The sequence below is a fragment of the Acanthaster planci genome, linkage group LG01, assembly GCF_054643075.1.
Source record: "Acanthaster planci isolate LZ-2023a linkage group LG01, COTS_SCS, whole genome shotgun sequence".
NCBI classification, from domain to species: Eukaryota; Metazoa; Echinodermata; class Asteroidea; order Valvatida; family Acanthasteridae; genus Acanthaster; species Acanthaster planci.
This window is the reverse complement of record NC_141777.1, coordinates 10,221,614-10,241,697: the sequence shown is the minus strand read 5'-3', so window position 1 is coordinate 10,241,697 and position 20,084 is coordinate 10,221,614. Positions and strand designations below refer to the sequence as shown.

Sequence of the window (20,084 nt, the reverse complement as noted above, 5' to 3'; positions counted from 1 at the left end):
GAGCTTGGAAGCCGGCTTTGATGATTGGTATGCATGTACCTTTACTGCATCAAGACGGTACGTGCACTCAGAAATAAAAAAAAAAATAGTGCATGTAATTTACTTTGCTGTTTGCTTGATCTCGCTGTGGTGATACCCTTACGTGGCCCGTGCGTGAGAACAAAACGATTGACGCGCATAAATATAAACAACCCTAATTGTACAGGGAACGAATGAGACGTTAACCTCTCGCGTGTGATTTGAAACCCACGCGTGGCAATTGGAACTTAATATTTTTCTCCTTGAGCACTGTGTATTTGTTCCACGCGAGGCCCTGCATTGCCACGCGTGGATCCCCTGCGTGGATGTCTCTTAATTTCGGGCCGTACTGTACATGTACGTGTGTGTACATTTACATGTACATGAACGTGTACACATACGTGTACTGTACATGTAAACTGGGACACTGTACATCACTTGGCATAGATGATCTGTGTCCTACAAAACTTTTTTATAAGTGTTTTTCGTGTACTTACGCGTAAGTCTTGGAAATCTTGGGAGAATGTAGGAAAGTACATGTAAGTACTGTACCGGTACTTTTCCTGTCACTTTATTTTTATATTTTTTGTTTATTTACATGTACTGGTACAGTGTAAGCCATTGATTGTTACACACTTAAGTTGACATTCAATAGGTAACATAACATTGGATGGGTGAAAATGAGAAAAATATTCATGTGTATTCTACAAATTTCATGAATGGGGTACATGCACCGTAATTCCGTGGGTAAGAGACTGACATTGGAAGGATTTCCACAATATTATCATATGGTGGTACCTAGGAAGCTCTGGTAGGACCTACATTCTAATTTCTAGCGCTGTTTCTTTATTGGAAGTGTGCCTCTATCATGTACATTTCATTTGAAATTTTGACTTTTCAAGTATGAGGTACATGTACTTCGTAAAGCTACATGTATGTGTTGCATGGTGACAGACTGATGCCTATGCAGCCTGCCTTTTTGGGGTATAATGTGGAATAAAAAGTAATAGAAGTTAGCAAGTGTGGCACATGTAAATACTTTGTACAGTATTGTAAAGACGGGGCCTTGCTAAATCTGTTCATAATAGTTGTTTCCAATACCAGTGGTATCACAACATTGCTCAACATGGTCATTGTCTGTCCAAACCAAAATCTGAAACCCAGGATGACATTTGCATGGAAGCAAACACAACTTGACACAAGTGTGTTTTATACTTCTAGAACATGTATTGATTTTGCAGATGTCTACATGTACAATGCATACTGGGGTACACATGTACAGTACATGTATGAAGTACGTATGTGTAGGGCATTATACTTATAATCTACATGTATTTTGAGGACAATAGAACAAATCTATGGACTGGTAACACAGAGCCTGAAAATTGCAAGTGCATGTAGGCAGTAACATATATGTCCAGTGTACACACAATTATACCTGTGCATGTACACAACTTTCAACTTTTCTGGTGACACTGTTTCTATGAATCACATCATGGCTATGACTCACAGAACGTGTGCCTCACAAACAGCCAGACAAGCATTACTAATACTTCACGCACCCCCTGCCCTGCTGCACTCACACGCTGGCACACACAACCAACTCATGATTGGTAACGGAAACCGGGCACGAGCTGCAAAGTTTTCCCACCCATTCACTAAGAGGGAGTCATCGCAGGTTTTTTTCTCCTCTCTCGGCCCCCCCCTCCTCTTTTTTTTTTCTTTATCCATTCTCTCACATGTATACTTGTGTAGTCCTGGAGGGGGTACAGTAGTTGTAGAGCTGCCCTTCATTGGTGAGGGTTGGTGTACATAGGAACACCGGATGACTTCTGGTAGCACAAGGGACTGAGGAGGTTGTTCTGGTGGCATTGTGTTGCTCTGTGGGTCCCGGAGTGGCCTGGCACAAAAGGTGGGTTTATCAATGTGGCTGAGGGATTCGTGTGACGGTCTGCCACGGACCATGTGTTGCTGTGTGGCTGGGTTATAGGCTGGTGTGTGCTGTGTGGCTCAACCGAAGCTCTTTGTCGCTTGATTGCCGTACATGTATATCATCAGGCACACAACAAAATGTACTGCACATGGAGTGTGAGTATTAGCAAGTGTACATACAGTAACGTCGTACAAGAAGTATACTGGTACATGTTTGTACCATGGATAGAGGGGTCGTACATGCGTAAATTGCTCATCTGGTTCCAGCTAGTTGTGGAAAAGAATTATTTTAGCTCCCTTGTATGTACACTGGTTATGTACATGCTCCCAACAATTGGAGTTCTATGTAAGTAGGAAATGTGATGTGTATCATTGGGTGTGGTTGTCTTGATGTATGTATCATCATACTGTCTTCCAACAAAACAGATCTATATCTAAAAAGTGCAGTGAGCAAGAGTTTGGCATGATGTACATGTACATGAAGTGTCCAGTTCTGTGTCATTATAACTACAAGTACGCCTATATGTACATGTAATTTGGTGGATGCAACTGAGAAAAAGTGAAAAATGGTTCAAATTTATTCTTCCACCAGTCCTGTCTGGATCTTAGGTCTGTTTTGGTGTATGTATAATGTAAGCATTATATTCTTTCTATCTATTTTGGTTTTCTTATTGGTTTTTGATTTATTTTTAACTACCAAACTGCATGCAAATTGACTTCTGTACATGTACCTGGTCGTACCGAACATATACACACTACCTCTGCATTTATGCATGTACGGTAGAATACAGAAATGGTGCACATACGGCAGTATTGCAGATGTGCACTGCTGAAAGGAGTAGCTTGACTTTGGATGATTTTTTTTGTTAACACCCTATCGATGGAGGTTTTCCCACACTGAAATGCAGTTCTACACAGCGTCAGAAGCCTATTTTGAAAAGTGAAAATACAGTATGCGTCAGTCAGTCTCAGTAGGAAGTGGCAACATGCATTGAATAAGGAAATACTTGTACATCACAAAAGTAACTTTAGTCATTATGGAACTTGCCCTAAATGTGGGGTTCAAAAAAACTAATACATGTACATACATGTTCCAGTTCCTTGAAAGCAGCATTGCTGCTGTATTTTGGTTTTAATTGCAAAGTAAAAAATAGTTACACTCGCAGTCACAAGTTTGTTTTTTTTTATTTTAAACTCAGGAAAAAAGAGGTTGAAAAAGTAAAAGTATCAACAGATTTATCCTGGAGTGAAATATTGAATCTTCTATCTTTAGACTCTGGGTGTTGCTTTGCACATTATACTGTTGACCTTTCTATCTCCAAACACATCTTGAAATGGTTGCATCCAAATTTCTTGGACGAAGTTTTGTTTGAAATCTTGTAAGTAGTGCAACAAATGTTAAAGAAATGACTGAAATAATTCAATTCTCTTGTCCTACTTTTTTATGTCTTCCAACAGTAGAAATGCCACCAATTGAAATTTCAAGAATTTTAAGAAAAATGGCCAAAAAAAGTTCCGCTTTGTGTAAAAAAAAGAAAATAACTTTTTTGTTTTTTCCTTGTTATACCTAATACATGTACTAGCATGTACTAGCATGTACATTTACATGTACTAGCATGTACATTTACATGTACTAGCATGTATATTTACATGTACATGTACCAGTACTTGGTTCATGGAGGAAGGAAAATTCCCCCATGGTTGGTTCGTGTTAATATTTGTTTACTGTCGTTGTATTACAAATACCTATATCTTGTTCAGGTATTTTGCTTTTGTTTTTGTCCAGATGTAAATATACATGTGTACATCTATGCTGAATTCTGTCATGTAGGCCACATGGTTGCTGGTTGAAGGAATCCAGTTTTGTTCAGAATGAAATTTGGTGGAAACGTTCATTTTCATTGTGCGAAAAAGATTACCTCAACAGCTCCCTCTGGTCCAGAGGCTGTGCTGAATAAATTACACATACATGTCAAATGACATTCTACATTGTATCATGTAAGCCTACATGTTTGCTGGCTGAAAGGAATCAAGAGTCCTGCTTTGTTCAGATTGAAATTCCTTTAAAACTTTCATTTTCATTGTGTCAAAAAGATCACCTCAACAGCTTGCTTTGATCAAGAGGCTATTACATGTACATGTATGCGTGAAGAAGGAGAACTACATGTCAAAAAGTAAATAGCAAAGCAACAATCCACCCACGATGTTTGGGAAAGAAATAATACCTGGCATTTGGTGACATTTCAAATTGAAACCCTTAAATCCGTTGGGGTTGTGATGTTGGAGAAAGAAGATGTCACAATAGGGACAATGACGTCAGCATTAATAGTGAAGTTCCCTGTGCACACGTAAGTGTTGTTTATTGTGTGCGTAGGAGTAACCATGAAGTCTGTATGATGTTTTGGGATTTTCACTGGACATATCGGGTGCTGTATCTGCAACAACAGGTTTGAACTGGTCAGTTGGTTATGCGGTGGTTTGAAATTCACTTATTGCTGACAAAACAACACAGCGTACACGTATACTAATGTAGCGCACTATATTACTTGTGGATGTACTTATCCTGTGAGAAGACTGAGTTTGATAAAAGAGCAGAAATCATCTCGCTGTGAGACTTGGCATTGACCTGTGGTATGGTGTTGCTCTGTAGCATCCAGATTTGATCATTGTACAGCAGCTTGCCTGGTGGGCTACCGGTAGTAATACTTTAATTTACATTCTTTGAATGTGTTAAGGTGAGTTTCAAATACCATACCTACTGTAGTGTACATTGTTAGGCTTAACATTCTTCAGATATTTGTCAGCTTACAAGCGCTGCACCTGAACCGGTGTGCATTTGTACAGGTACATTATGTACTTTTGCAGGGCCCTTTTTAGGCCCTGCCTTTGTACCATATACATGTACCATTGTTTTTCTCTGGAGAGGGGAGGGTCAGGAGGGTGAGATCTTTCAACCACTCAATCACTGTCACAGACCTTGTAGTTGTAGGTGTGCACAACCATGGTACATCTACAGCGTACCTGTATAGGTTGTTGGAGTCCTGATTGAGCAGGTGTACTGGTATTCAGACATAACATACCGGTAGACATTTTACTACATGTACATGCATATGGGTAGGCTTTGTCTTGGTAAAGGGACCAATTTCTTTGGTTGGGAAATTCAGAACTGAGTTACGGGGGCAAACATCCACAGCATTTTCTGTCCCCATCCAACTGCAAAACAAGTATGCGTGTAAACGGTACACACTTGTACATGTATTTGTGTACAGTGCACTGGTACACACACTTTTATACAAAATTACATGTGCATTGGTACATACACATTCAGTTGCAAAAAAGAGACCGTGTCACATTTTATGTTCTACGGAGTAAATCTTGTGTTCAGGCTGGGTGAAGGAGGGGCTTTAGTAGTTGGATCTTGGAATGCAAGTGTGCACCTGATAAACTGCTGTCGTTGCAACTGACTCGTGAATGTGTACAGTAATGTACATTTACACGTGCGTGTATCTGTACCTGGGACATGTACGTGTATGAGGTACGTGTATGGTACATTCCGTACTGGTACATGTATCATGTGCATGGGACATGTACCGTAATACTGTCATGCACTGTTGCCACATGACTGACTTGACTGCCATTGCAAAGAGAAGAATCTCTACTCATGTCTGCTGTTGACAGACGTGGTGGATGTACATGATATGCAAGGTACGGGTATTGTGGCTTCAGTTGCTCACCGGTATACAGTACATGTATAATGGGATTTGGTGCACACAGGATATTTATTCTTAGCCGATTACACCGTTTCCTGACTCTGGTGTTGCTTTCCTCTTCCTGCTGTCATGGTTTGCAGCCCACGTGGAGGTATCAGCCTCACTTTTGTGTTGGATACAAGAATGGACACAGACATGTCACACTGCGTGGTGTTCTCCTTGATGGATACCAACCTGTATCAGCAAGGGCATTGTCTTTAGTTGAGACATCTTGTCCACATTTGTGTTCTCGAACCTGTTAAGCACATTGTGTAGATGTACTGTACATGTAGATGCATAGAGTAATGTCAAACTTCCGAGAAACTTCACTTGAATTGGTCCCTGGGCCTTTTAGGTCAGTTTTGGAGATCTGTATATAGTGTACAATGTACATGTACATGCCTAAAACATTAACAGCAACTGTTTCCGGTATCTGCTGTATAGATTTTGGAGTTTGTGGACAACAAATTTTATAGCGATCACAGCATTGGCTGTTGCAACTGTACCAGTCCATACTTTTGAGTCAGGACAAAATTACAGACTACATGTAACATTAGTACTTCATGATATTGCTTTGTGGTGCTTATTGTAAGGTGGTGAATCTATTGTACGAAACTACTGCCCATCAACAATTGAGTGTACGTGTGCATACATGTATATAAATCATCCACGTCATGACTACACAACATTTTCCCCCACATCATCAGGAAGTGTTGCCGAGTTTCTATGTCTGACCAAGTATTGACTCATGGTAGGCCGGGGGGGGAACACAAACAGGGAAATTCCCCTGCATGAATGAAGCAAGCTACACACACACACACACCAGTGGTATTTCCCTGTGCGGTGCAACATTGGCCTTGCGATGAGGTCAGCTTGCTAAACTTAAACCAATTCATTGTCGTCAACTTACATGTATCCTGGTAGCTGACTGCTGAATCAGGAGCGGCCAGTTCCTGTTCTTTCCCCATCCGATGCAGACGTTTGTAGTTTTGGTATCAGACTCTAAAAAGAGTTTTTCGTTGTGGGTAACTGCATTTTAATGATCACGTTGGTAAGTTTGATGTATTCAAAGCACAACTTGTACATGTATATATACCGGTAGGCCTACCTTGACTCTAGCATTTCATGCTTGTTGATTTCAGTGGTGGTGTTAAGTAACTGGACACAGTTATCATAGAAATAGAGAGATGAAGAAGCTTCACAATTCAAAGTGTTTTGCCTCCCTAACATGTACGTACATGTACATGTTGACCCAGGTACATGTACATTAACATGCATACATGTACTATACATATACTTTTCAAGTCCTTTATTACATCCGGTCTTTTCTCATTAAATTTGTGACTGAATTCTTCAAACTTAAAGATGAAAACACATTGTATACTTGTGCGTACACTCAGGTGCATAGTTGTGTCATGCAACGGCTTGGCGTTCCGTGTCTCACTTTAACAAGTTCATAAGTTCAAGGTGTGAGAGTATGATCCATTTCACCTTCAGAGTTCCAGGCTCATGCTCAACAGAAAATAATGTACAGTGTATTTTGAGGACTGGAACTTGATGTCTAGATGTTTATTTACAGGTACATGCATAGTACATGCACCTGGTATATTTGTACCATGCATGATCAGGAACTTTGGTCATGTACACTTCCATGTATACACCTCTTATAGTTTAACGTATGCACTGTGCACATTGTGTTATTGTTATATTATTCATTGAGCCAGTGCAGAAAACATACATGTATAAGGCAAGAAAACAATCACAAAAAATGGCCACATTGGCAGGGGCCAGCAAAAGTGAAATTATCACTTGACCTGCTGACCCATACATGTAAATGTGATGAAATCTTCATGTTCATGCATGTACATGTACATGTATCATACCAGAACATGTACACTTACAGTGTGTTACTATACTGAGGAGTAATGTACATGTACAGCGTTTCCTTCCAAAATATAACTGCTTTTCCTTTACCTAAATTGTCCCCTGGTCACTGCCACCTGACTTTCAGACCTGTTCTGGACTTTTGTGTTTCAAACAACTGCACAGTTGTTTCATATTGATTGTAAATTGTATTAATCACAAAGCAGTCATAATTTTCAAGATCACCTGCAAGTTGTATGGTCACTCAAAGCTTTAGAAATAGTCTGGTACATGTGCCGGTACTTTCCAGTGACTGAAAGTGTGTTAAATTGTCTGTACTTGTTCAGTATACATGTATATATGTGTCCCTGAGGCTTCTAAGCCCAAAGCGGTATTAGTGTGCATTGTATGTAGATTGTCTCTACATGTTTCATACTTGTATATACATGTATGTACCTGCACTTAATACCAGCTACTTGAATGAAGGTCACAAGTGCGACCTCTGGGTCACACTTTAATACACCCAAACTCATTGCCATTGTATTTTGTGTGCAGGAGATAGATTTAGCAGTCACATGTTTCTGTCACTCTCTGACCATTTAACATGTTTGCCTCAGCAAATGTGGATGATACTTATATAGCTGAGCTGACCATGAAAAGTTGCAAGCTATTCTGGGATGATGTTCAAACACTTTTTGTGTAATTTCTCCTTCCTCTTTACATGTGCATGTAAAGTACATTTTGTACATTCCCGTTACACATGACCTGTTTAATTTGACATGGAAATATCAATAAAATTTGGATTTCATTGCCAGGTACATGTACTTTGATCGCTCTTGGAAATTGAAGAATTTGTTCCAAACATACAAAATCATATGTCAGATGTGACAGGGACACGAAAAACACGTGCATGTTTTTTCGTGTCCCTGTGACATAAGAGACATTCATACTGCTTTAAAATCCGCACTCATTACATGTACCGTGCGTGTACAGTGTGCATTCCAAGATTTATTGTTGAAGTCTGTCTTTGGATGCCTGCATACTTGGCCCAGTCATGGCACAGCAACGTGTATGTGTATGTACATGTTGTACATGCCCACGATGACTAGCATTTGTGCCCTGCGACTGATTAGCCGGGTTGCTATGTTTGGCGGATGAGCTCGGACATTCAGGAAGCGTTATGGGAGTGTTTAACGGGTGTGGATTTTTTTTTTTTTTAGTTTTCAGTGCATGTCCAAAAATGGGTATGTGGGAACTTGTGCAATAATTGCGACTTGCTTATGACTGCTGGGGGGCACTATTTTCCATGGATTTGCCGCTTGTTGTGTTAATGCACTGTGGTACCAGTACTGTAGTTACTCACTTTCACAGTACTCTTAAGTAAACTGTACATGCATGTACAGTGTACATGCACATGTATTATAGCTGTCTCTGTTCACTGTCAAAACATTTTCACCAAATGGGTGTGGTACAGCTTACTTTGATGTTAAAGGTACAAACCCCAACCACTCTGCCAGGCACCCGCAGAATCCACTTGTAAGGAGATCAGATCTGTACACTTTGATTTTACAAGAGACTTCAAGGCCTGTGTGAAATACAGTGTAGTGGCTTGGCCACAAATCTCCCCGACTGTGCTGTTGGAGTTGAAAAGATCTGGGGTTTCGGGTAGGTTAGGGTTAACTTAAATGCACATGCATTTGTAGATGTCCTGGAAACCACAGCTTCTGGTACAGAACTGATCTGTGAGGTGTGCTAATGCCCATTTAGTCTTGCCCCAAGACTGGTTTTTCTGTTTTGGTCAGTGCACCGTGCAGGCGACATGCGCTGGTGAGCACAGCCGAATAGTAGTACCAGTAGAGGGTGCTATATTCATAGGAGACGACCTGCAAGAAAACCAGTCTTGTAGAATTGGACAGGCTTACCCGAAAAATTGCGAGCATACACTGTACCTCACTGCTGAAGACTGCGCGCCAGGCCGACTATGGTGCACCAACAAAAACAGTAAAACCAGTCTTGGGGCAAGACTAATGCACATTGTGTATTTATATAACAACATAACATAGTTTTTTCCTTTTTTATCCACAGATCCATGCCGGGCTTAGTAAGCACAGGTATCAAGCGCAAACACCATGCGCTGGACGAAGGTGGGGGGAGTGATGCCAAGGAGTGCATCACCAGTTGCTATGGCGCCCCGGCCCCGTCTCAAGACAAGTGCTCTTCCTACACTATGCAACGCAAGTGCGTGATGAACGCCTCCATCTGCAAGCTCCAGGCCACCTGCAAACTCATCGACCCGTCACTGCGCCGGTCCGTGCTCATCCGCAACACTCTGCTGCACATTGACCATGAGTTGCGCGCCGAGGGCCGACACCAGGACTCCTTCCAGCTCTCCACGTTCATAGCCAGCACACAGTCCACGTGCACGGACACAGCTGACAAGGACCGGCTTCCGGGTGCCGATGCAAACGGCGCCTTCACCTTGGCCAAGGACAACAACAGTAACCACTTCCGAGATGTACACTCCCGCGATTGTGCCAAGATGTTAGTAAATGGGCACCTGGATACGAATAGTCTCTTGAGCAGAACTTCCACCCATTCTTGTGCTAACACTTCATCACTGACATTATCAACTGCAACCGCAGCATCGACAACTATCTCAAACTTTACGACAGTACAATCAAACGTGCATTTAACAACAAACATGGTGCTGCTGAATTCGGGAAGTCACCCTACGACTCCGATAGCCAACTCAGAACTCACAAGACTTCCAGCAACCAACCCAGAGATATTTGACTTTGGGGATGAGCTCTTTAGTGACATTGACATGTCGCTGTATGACTTTGACATTGCCTCACCTGTTGTATCGAATCAAAGAGTGTCTCCTGTTACCCCACTGAGCAGCAGCAGCGGCAGCATCTGCAGCTCCAGCAGTAACTCGGAGGACTGGCTGCGGCCCCTCTCTGGGGACTACACATTCAGCTCAGATGTGAGCACAGCAACAACTACAACGACCAGCCAGGGTAGCAATTGCCGCAGTGACATTGTGTGCGATGAGCTTGATCAGATTATGCATGTCTTAGTGGATGTGGGAATGTGAAAGAAATTTGTGTGTCACAAGAAAATACCAGCATGTCATCAGTTCTCAGAGGTACATGTACTTCATGCAAACACCAGCTTTTTTGATCACCAGGTAAAAGAAATAAAACACAATTCTGAAATAACTATGCAAATTCAACATCTGATCGCAATAAGGAAACTCCGAAATGCAATAACTTAAATTAAATTTTGATAAAGAGGAAAATATTCATAATTTCACATGTGCATAAAAAAAAAAAAGAACAACCCCCAAATATGTTTGTGAGATCCATAGTAGCCGTTTTCAGAAGTTTTTATAGTTAGGCCGATTTTTTTTTGGGGGGGGTCGATTGTGACCTGAGTAAAAGTGTTGGTGCCACAGGATCTTTGGCACTGCCCACAGCAACTCAAGTGGCATCATGACTGGAATGACTCAGGCCTGATCAGCATGGGTGAGCCAGCAACAACACATCCTACACAGCCATGTGAGCCTTGCAATTTCTTGACCTGCAAACAGACAGGTCCCTTGCACAGAAGTCTGGATTTCTGCCAAGGCCTTTTTTTGGGGGGGGAAACAAAGGCTGAGGTGGCACTGGTTGCATTTACACAAACGCCACTCAGAATCTAATATATGTACATTTACTAGAAGATCTTTGAATACAATACAGCTGGGGTTTGACCCAACAGCTGTATTCAGTGGAGGGGAATTTCACCTCACAATCCAGAGTCCTTGGGGGTTTCTTGAAGAGTGAAAAGTGTTGGGACTCTAACAAAAGAGGTACAGGTATATAGTTGTGAATCGCAGTCAAAAACCCACTGGATCGCATTGAGTTTTGGGGTCCTACTGATGTTTAAGCAAAGTGCAGAAATTGTATATTTTTAAGCTGGTGTACATGAGAAAGATGAAGCACACACTGTACATGTATGCAGAAGCACACATTGGTTGCCAATATGTGTACTTTTCGGCACACATTTGGCTGAATTCATGTGCCTGTTAACATGTACACATAAATCCTGTGTACTTTCAATCTTGAGTCTTTCCATTTCCATCACATTTTCACTGCTCCGTCAGTCACAATTTTATTGATCGTTGGTATGATTATTGGTATCATCTGACGACATGCTGGTACCGGTAGTGTTGTGTCATTAGATTGGTTGTATGTCATTTTTAATGTTCATGCAGGCCTACATTACAGGTGCCACAGTTTTGTATCATCCACTCCCAGTTGTGTTTGGAGACATGACAGGCAAACTCTTCTTTCAACATTTTTTTGGGTGGGTGCTGTTATGGTTGAACTCGGAACCTGACTCCTGCAAGTTGCTGTCAAATCTAAAATTCAGAATATCTTTTAAAGTTGATCAACCACACTACATTAACTTTCACTCTCTTTTGGCCTTTTCGTTTTAACAGAGTTTAGGTGGAATAATGGAACAAGTCATGTGTATTATACACATACGTGTACACTGGAAACGCCAAATTCTATGTCCATTCTAAACAAGATTTGTGAAGCTTTCTTTGAGTGGAAAGAAAAATACATTGACAGTTTTCAGTTAAAAAGTGAATGTTACGTTTTGAAAAAAACTGAGGCCCCTGTGTGTCTACTGCACAATACATACCTATGTATTTACACATGTAGGCCAGCACATCTGACTGGCAAGACCTTTACATGTATGCGACTATTATCACGCCATTGCATTTATGAACCGCACAAGTATGGATGAGTAAAGGTACAAGACTTCCAAGTATTTTAAAAGGATAAGAAGAGGAGTTACATGTGCCACATGCATGTAGAGAGGACTGTTTGAATGTTTCTTTCAAAGAGTAATTATACAAAACGTTGTACATATCTAACTGTAAGAGTAACGTCGTATTTTTTATTACGGTATGCAACAGTATCTTCCAAGTTGCGTTCAAATAGGCGACTTGAATTTGGTAAGAAAAGTTTTTATGAACTATAGTAAATTATGTAAGATACAGTAATATATTTCTCAGATAATTTAACTTATTAAAAACAAATGTCTTTTTATTCTTTGTAGGAAAAAAAGTGCTGCGGATCAATCAATATCGTGGTCACACTTTTACTTTCTATGTTAAACAGAAATTTCAGAATGAAAGAGAAAGTTGGATTCAGTCAAAAATTCCATGAGATCTGTTCAGTTGTGAAGTGATTGTAGATTTTAGCATTTGTTTTTAGTACATTTTAGTTTTGTCGCTGTTTGATTGAAATATGATGGTATTATACATATACCACTTCAATATGTACATGTACATGAACAGTGTGCATATGCATTTGTGTGTGTTAAGTACATGTACATTGTACATGTACGTATACATGCATTACACTGTTGTTGGGTTTAAGCCTTAGCTATTAAACAAACTGAAATTTTTGTGACCAAATTTTCCACTGTATTCTAACGTGAAAATCACAACAAAATAACAAAAAAAGTTTAGGAACAAGGTACATGAACATATACCTAAATTCAATTCGGACTCTCCAAGGTGTCTATATTTTGTTACAGAATGGCTGCATTAATGTACATTTGTACATGTATCAGACAAGGTTTTCAACAATTTCTGATGATGTGTTATCAAAGGATGTGTGTCATGTCAACAAGTTTCATTAGAAATACATGTATGAAAAAAGAACGTGAACCAAATTGCATTTTTGTGTACCTCACCCACCATCAAAAAGTGGCAGTTAAATTATGCAATTTAGCATTTAATATAAAAAGACTCGGAAAATATTTGTTTTAGAATTTAGACTCCACTCACCCCTTTCCATTTTTTTCTTTACTTTGGAACTCATTCTCACGATACTTTGGGTCATGTCAAAATAAAAAATCCTCTCTCTTATGGATCCCATCTCCTTATTTCATCGTGCATAAGAATGCATCCCTTCTCAAGTTTTCTTTTTTACCAATGCACACTTGGAATGTATTCTGATTCACCTGGAAGCCAGAAGTAGTTGGAAGCACATGTAAAGAAAAATGATTTTGTTGCTGAAAAGGAAGTACATGTACACGTAAATGGTACCTGACGTGAACATGAACACCCTCCATGAGATCACCATTCAGCACACTGCATTACAGTGATCCATTGCTTAAAACACATCTGTGTACATGTACACATGTACGCGTACATGCAGAGGTGACTTTTGACATGTATAATTACACATGCATAACTTCGTCTGTGACACAACCCACAATCTGCTTGCAGTGATAAACATGATTTATGGATTGGGTTACTTTTACTCAAGTGATCGATTCAGCGTTAAGTATAGAAACCATCAATTGTCTCATGCTTTGGGTATCTTCAAAACATATTTACACTTATTGCCGTCATGGATTGTTCCTCTGTCCAGATGTAGGCTTGGAGTTGACTAGGTGGCACTACCAGTAATTTACACTTTCCAGAACTTCCTGCATAAAAAGAATTTCTGTGCTTCCTAGCATTTCCTAACACATGTAGACTAGTAGTTGCTGTTGATCAGTGATAAAGCTTTCCTAAAAATGACTTTCACAATCTCCTTTGTGTTTCCTTATTGGTTAAGGTTTTGCTTGTGTAGTAATTTTTCAATATCAAGAATGAAAAGGGGAAAACTAATTTCATAACCCAAGAGATGCTAATGGAAAAGGATCATTTCTTTGAAGAGTGTAAGAATTTGTCTGTCGGGAGGGAGATTATGGCTTTGTTTTTTACCCCTCCATCCTCAAAGCCTGACAAGGAAGCACAAATCATGCTGTCAGGAATTGGGGGGTTTGTGACCCCTGGGTCGAGCTCGCTTCCGCTTGTTGTCGCCCCTCAGAAAAAGCAGAAGGAAATTAGGATTGGCATGGCAACCTATTCACTGTCATTAAGCTCTGGAACTCCCAAGATCCAGGGAGTTTTTTCCCCGGTCTTTATCTAGTGTGAGATAAAATACATGTAGTATCTTAATGATTACCTAACGTTCGTCGTTACTTCATAGCTTGGACTTCCTGTTTCTTGTTCATTAGTAGAACCTGGTTTTTGTTGGAACTTGGATTTACCTTGATTCTTGTTCCTTCATTTGCTTCCAACCTTTTGTGAGACAATGGTGAACTCTGTGTACTTATCGTATCTAGTTCTTTGCTACAAGGTACAAGATGAATGTGTATGAGACTTTGTTCTCCAAAAGTTTCTTTTTTGTGTATGCATGGGAATATTTCAAAACTAACAATGATGTTAGAAAAAAAGATGAAACATACTATTCGTACATAGTCTGACTATTGTTTTCAGTATGTTGGGTAGTTTACTTTAAAATAAAAATCCCAGGTTTGGTCATTAACATGCACCAATATTTTAGAATGAAGACAAATCATTGAATCAATGCCTGATAAGAATTCTATTCAGTGAGATCTTCCTTAGTGACCTTTTGACCTCAAGAATGTTTGGACATTCCTAACCAATGAACAACACTCTCACTAGTCGTATGCCATTTGTACACAGTGCACATGTACACCTACATGTACATGTACTTAACAGCCATTCCCAGGGATTGCACATTAAGTATTCATTGGCACTGCCAACCCTAACCTTTGTCACCTTTCCCTGAACTGTCAGGTGAGAAATGCCTGTAGTGAGTGGAATTAGCAGAACATCTTTAATGAGTATTGGCAGAAGGTAATGGTTGATTATTATGAAGACAAAAATTTACCCATTAACATGCACAGGTTATCATGCAGGGGTGAAGTTCAGCATGTTGGTGTCTGATTCCTCCATAGTCATATTCTATGCAAACGGTGAATAAGCAGTTTCTATAACCCATCTGAGATGAACTTGTAAAATTGCCCACTAAAAACACGAATTTTGATTTTTTTCTTTAAGTCAATAAGATTCATATGCTAGAGCAGAATCAGACGTTGCAGAAAGAGTAATTTTGTTTTGTTTTAGAGATGGGGGACGGTGATTGATCAGTAATTCATGGGGATACATACCTAGTTGTTCCAATCAGTTTGTCTCTCTTGGTAGTATAAATTCATTGGCAGTGCATGCCATTAGCCTGCCATTCTGATTATAATTTATGTGTCACTAGTCGTGCTTGACCTGACCATGTTAGGTACCTGTTTACTGTGCATACACTTGCCTACAGGGCTTTGCTGGTGCAACTCCAGTGTACATGTACATGTACATGTAGGCCTACATACTAGCAGAATGTCTTGGGTGTCTAACTGGAAATGGCATTATTGTGTGTGAAGAGGGGGAGGGTATTATGTACATGTAGACTGGGTCCATGGCTGAATTCGCGGAAAGGAATTTCATTTGTATTTGTATTACAATCAGCAGGAAAAATAATCTGGGAATATTTGGCCACCATTTCTTTATTTCAATTGAAACTGATTGCCAGTGGTGAAGTCATTTGGGCATGCCATTGGAGAAGAAAACAATCATTTACGCAAATAGGTTGCCTCTTATCTTTTCTTAATTACATGTTGAATTTGTGGTGAAATGTAACCGTGGGCAGGCCCATTGTCATGACAGGCTAAAACGTGAAACACAGATTGTGAAATCAAATTGAGAAGAAATCAATACTGTGATACTTTTTAATCAGTGACACAGTGAATTCATCTACCTATCAAACATGTACATATACATGTTCATGTACATGTTACAGGCATATCAGGACAACTTGTATCTTTCCCCATTCAATTCTTGTAGTGGAACCTATAGTCACTGAATATTAATCCAGTAAGTGAAGAATATCGGTTGCCACCAAAACCTCTTACATTTGGGGTACAGTATACTGTATAAGTGCTTTTTTATCCCTTCCAAAAATTTGTTTCAACAAGGACATTGCAAGTTCTTTTAATGTGCACTATATTAAAAAAGATTTCTCCTATACAGTTTGTTTTTAATACATGGAACGTTTTTGTAGTGTTTTATAGCATTGATTTGTCAGGTTTCTGTATACCAAAATTTAATGGTACCACTGGAAAATTTGTTTTTCAGTTTAATTATTGTCCAAAAAGGCTGCAGCTAGTTTGTGTGTCAAAAAGATTGTGTGCGTGTTTGTGGTGGTGTAGGAGGTCAGGGGTCAAAGGGAGAGACCTACATGTAGTGTACAACATGCTGTTAATGTTTGCCCCGCTGGGAAAGTACATGTAACTGCCTCACCCTTTTTTCTTCCCTAACCAGTTCCTCAAATCGCATTCCGAATTAACGACAATTGTTTAAAAGCCCATCTGTACAGTTTGTATTGCATATTGCTGAGATGTACCCTATGTACATTTATCTTGAAATGCCAATGATAAAAAGCCATCGTCTAATTAATTTATGATTGTCTGCATTAAGCAGTTTCATTCAATCATTAATTTATTTTGTTAAGACTATACAGTGTTGTTTTTTTTATTATTTGTAAATTATTTGTGTACATACAGTGCTTATGTTTCCTTTAAGGCTTTGCTGTAGCTGTTTACTGCTTTATTTATATTTGCATTTGTGAGAGAAAGCCAGAATGAGTGAGTGCTGATCATTTGCCTGATTATGATGTACACGTAGTGATATTGCTTTTGAGTCTGGCTGGGGTATAGTGTACTTTATTCAGGGTATTTGTCACAAAGTGTTCTGTGATTGTAGCCGGTGTCACACTGCCCAGATTGCTCACAGGATCAGCTCTGTGCTTTGGGCCTAGATCACTGTTGTGTACCCCATTCACTGTTGTGTGGAGGTATAGTCAAGGCAATAACCAAGGCCTGCGACTGACCTTGCCCACCGATGCGCTTGACCTTTACCTTAACTGTCAGTTCACTGGACCCTGACCTGTGTATTTGTTCATTGGAGTGCAATTTCATTCAAGGGAAAAACATCCATGCACTCACTACAGTAGTAGAAAAGTACACCGTCTCTCTGCACTTTGTGGGATTCCACACAGCCCCAGCGTGCTGTCTTGTAGAATGTGAAATGTAAAGCCGGGTGATTTTGCAGCATGTCCCAGCCACAGTTGGCCAGATGCATCACAGATAGTAGCAGTCCCCATAGGGCAGAGCCACATTGGCTTCCACGAAGTGGCATAAGGAGGAATAATGTGCATGGGAAATGAATGTACCACCACTGTTCCGCGCTCGGCCGTGGGGGAATCAGTCCGTGTTGAATAGGGTTCACAGATTTCCAGGAACAGTTAAAGAGGTCCTGGAAAGTCTCTGTTTGTTGGGTTGCTTGTGTTGGCGCATGTGTGGGCCCATGTGTGGCAGTTGTTTGCTATGCATAAGTACACGTAGCACTTTTAAAGAATTTGAGCAAATGTCTGGTTTGGATACTGTAGTTTTGAGTGGAGGAAAAAGTTCAGGTAAAAGAATTTACCAGAATGTGTGAATTGCAGTTTTATATCTTGTTTTGGTCATGTTATCGTGAAAATAGGCTTACATGTTATTCTGATGCATTTGAGTTGCATGGTGTAGGAAAGATTATTTGGAAGTAAACATGGCCTAGTAATTAGTGAACAACATTTCAAAATTGAAAGAAACATTACTATGAACTTAAACTGCTGAATCCTAAACTCAAAAGCTATATTAATGCAGGCTTTGTGGATGTAAAGAGGCAGGGATGAGGAAAGTAATATATGAGTAGAATTTTTAAATGAAAAAAAAAAGTGACTTTGGAAAAATGACTGAAGTGTCTTCCTTGGAACTGGAAAAGGACGTGGAGAGATGTGAATTTGTTAGATCACCACATGAGATTTATCAACTTATGCAGTTCACACTAGTCTAACTTGACCAAACTGTGAAGTTGAGGCATCAAAAAGGTTGCACTGTGTGGAAAAAACTGAAGGGGAGCATTCTTCTAAAATATACAGGTAACACTTGAACTTGTTATTGGCAGGCCATTAAACGATTTGTACACCTCAGCCCAGAGTAAATACAGTCCCTCAATGGAAGATTTGTGGTTTGATATGGAAAGAGGAGACCTGAAGTGCACTTTGTTACATCTTTTTTTTTTATGTACGATACTTCTAAAGTTCTAAAACAATTAAGAGCATACCTCTACAACGCAAAGGCTGACAAAAGCATCGTTCAGGTTTTTTCCCCAAATGCAGCAGTTTTGTGAATTACATTGGAATACCTTTTGCAGTTTTATAATAATCCTTTTACAGTTTCGATATACGTGCAGCAGAGTTGTTAGAAATGTGTCGATTCCTCGCATGTTTTGTGTAAATGGTTGTGTTCATTTCAAATTTGTAACTTTTTCATTTACACAAAGCCTGGTAACTTCTGTGTAGAGTTGGGAAATTTATATCTTCTTATCAGTCACTAAGGAAGTATTCAAAATTCAGCCCATCAGAAGTGATGTCCATGTGTATGGTAAACCTTTCTTGCAGTTGCGAAAAAAATAATTAAAGCCAAAGAACATTTTTCACCTTGCCCAACAAAATGAGTCACAAGTCACCAGAACTGCTTTTGACTTTTAAGGTCTTGGTCTGCATGAAATCGACAATAGGAACCCCAAACTTTTTTCACCCACATGATGTCCATTTTTATCAGGGTTTCAAACCAAGTGATACATCAAAAAAAAGCTCAGTTTGTTCTTTCTATTGCAGAATTACTGACGAATGGCTTAAGACTCATTTTGTGGTATCTAGTCACATTTGGGTTGTCACTTTTTACATGTTGTTGTATAGATGTTTATATCTACAGCTTGGCCAAGTATTTAAAATAATTAAGCATTCAATCTCGGGGTGTTTTTGGGAATTAGATATTTTGATACAATTTGAATGTGTGGTATCTGTGCCCATAGTGAATGTTATGCTACTACCATTCAGTATTTTTACATGACAAGGTTTCTCACTACTTTTTTTTCCTCAGAAAGACCACCTGCAGCAAAATTTTGTACCCATGCCCTATACGATAGAATGAAGCTAACCAAGGGTTTATTATTAGAATGAAGTGCCAGACGAAAGTAATGTAAATGGGTTTATTATGGACATCATGTAGTTGTAAATTGAACTTAATTTATTCCTCTAGTGACAGTATTTTCATGTAATACTTTTTAAAGGTAACTGTATGGAGACATTGTGCGTGCTTTACTACATAAGCGTATGCTGTACAGGTATAGTGCTTTGTATAATAATAAATGCACATGGAATGTATACATGACTGCCGTTTTGGTGGGAAATATCGTAATAAATGTTTAAAAACTGAAAGGTGTCTTGCTGTCTGGAGATGTTAGTGTTGATGCATTGTGGCTGTTTATGTTCAAAGCTGAAGGGACCACAGTTGTTCCCTGCCCATTGGAGTCATTTATATGTGTAGGTACAGGTATTTGAGACATTTTGTGCACAGCAGTTACAGTTGGGGGATGTATCTTTCCTAACCCCCCCCTATACCCTTTGGGTGTGGATGGGCGAGTACGATTTACCAGATGTCAACTTGATCGCCAAGTACATGTATGTCCTTACTCTCTTCAGGCTCAACGCTTATACTAAAAAGTATCAA

The 20,084-nt window shown here is 39.7% G+C and overlaps 1 protein-coding gene across 6 annotated transcripts in view; it reads left to right on the top strand.

Annotated features, from left to right (window-relative positions):
- Positions 1-19,792, top strand: part of LOC110983957 (uncharacterized) — a 44,559-nt gene extending 24,767 nt beyond the window's left edge. The window contains exons 1-2 of one of the 6 annotated variants that reach the window (XM_022243693.2): positions 1,588-1,930; positions 9,648-19,792. In XM_022243693.2, coding sequence (XP_022099385.1) covers positions 9,652-10,659 — 1,008 coding nt within the window. In that variant the 5' untranslated portion in view covers positions 1,588-1,930; positions 9,648-9,651 and the 3' untranslated portion in view covers positions 10,660-19,792. Of the gene's footprint in view, positions 1-1,587; positions 1,931-1,954; positions 2,107-2,155; positions 2,297-4,464; positions 4,686-6,645; positions 6,751-9,647 lie in introns of those variants that run through there. The other 5 variants (XM_022243691.2, XM_022243690.2, XM_022243695.2 and 2 more) reach the window with 5 other exon arrangements.
- The last annotated feature ends 292 nt before the right edge of the window (positions 19,793-20,084 follow it).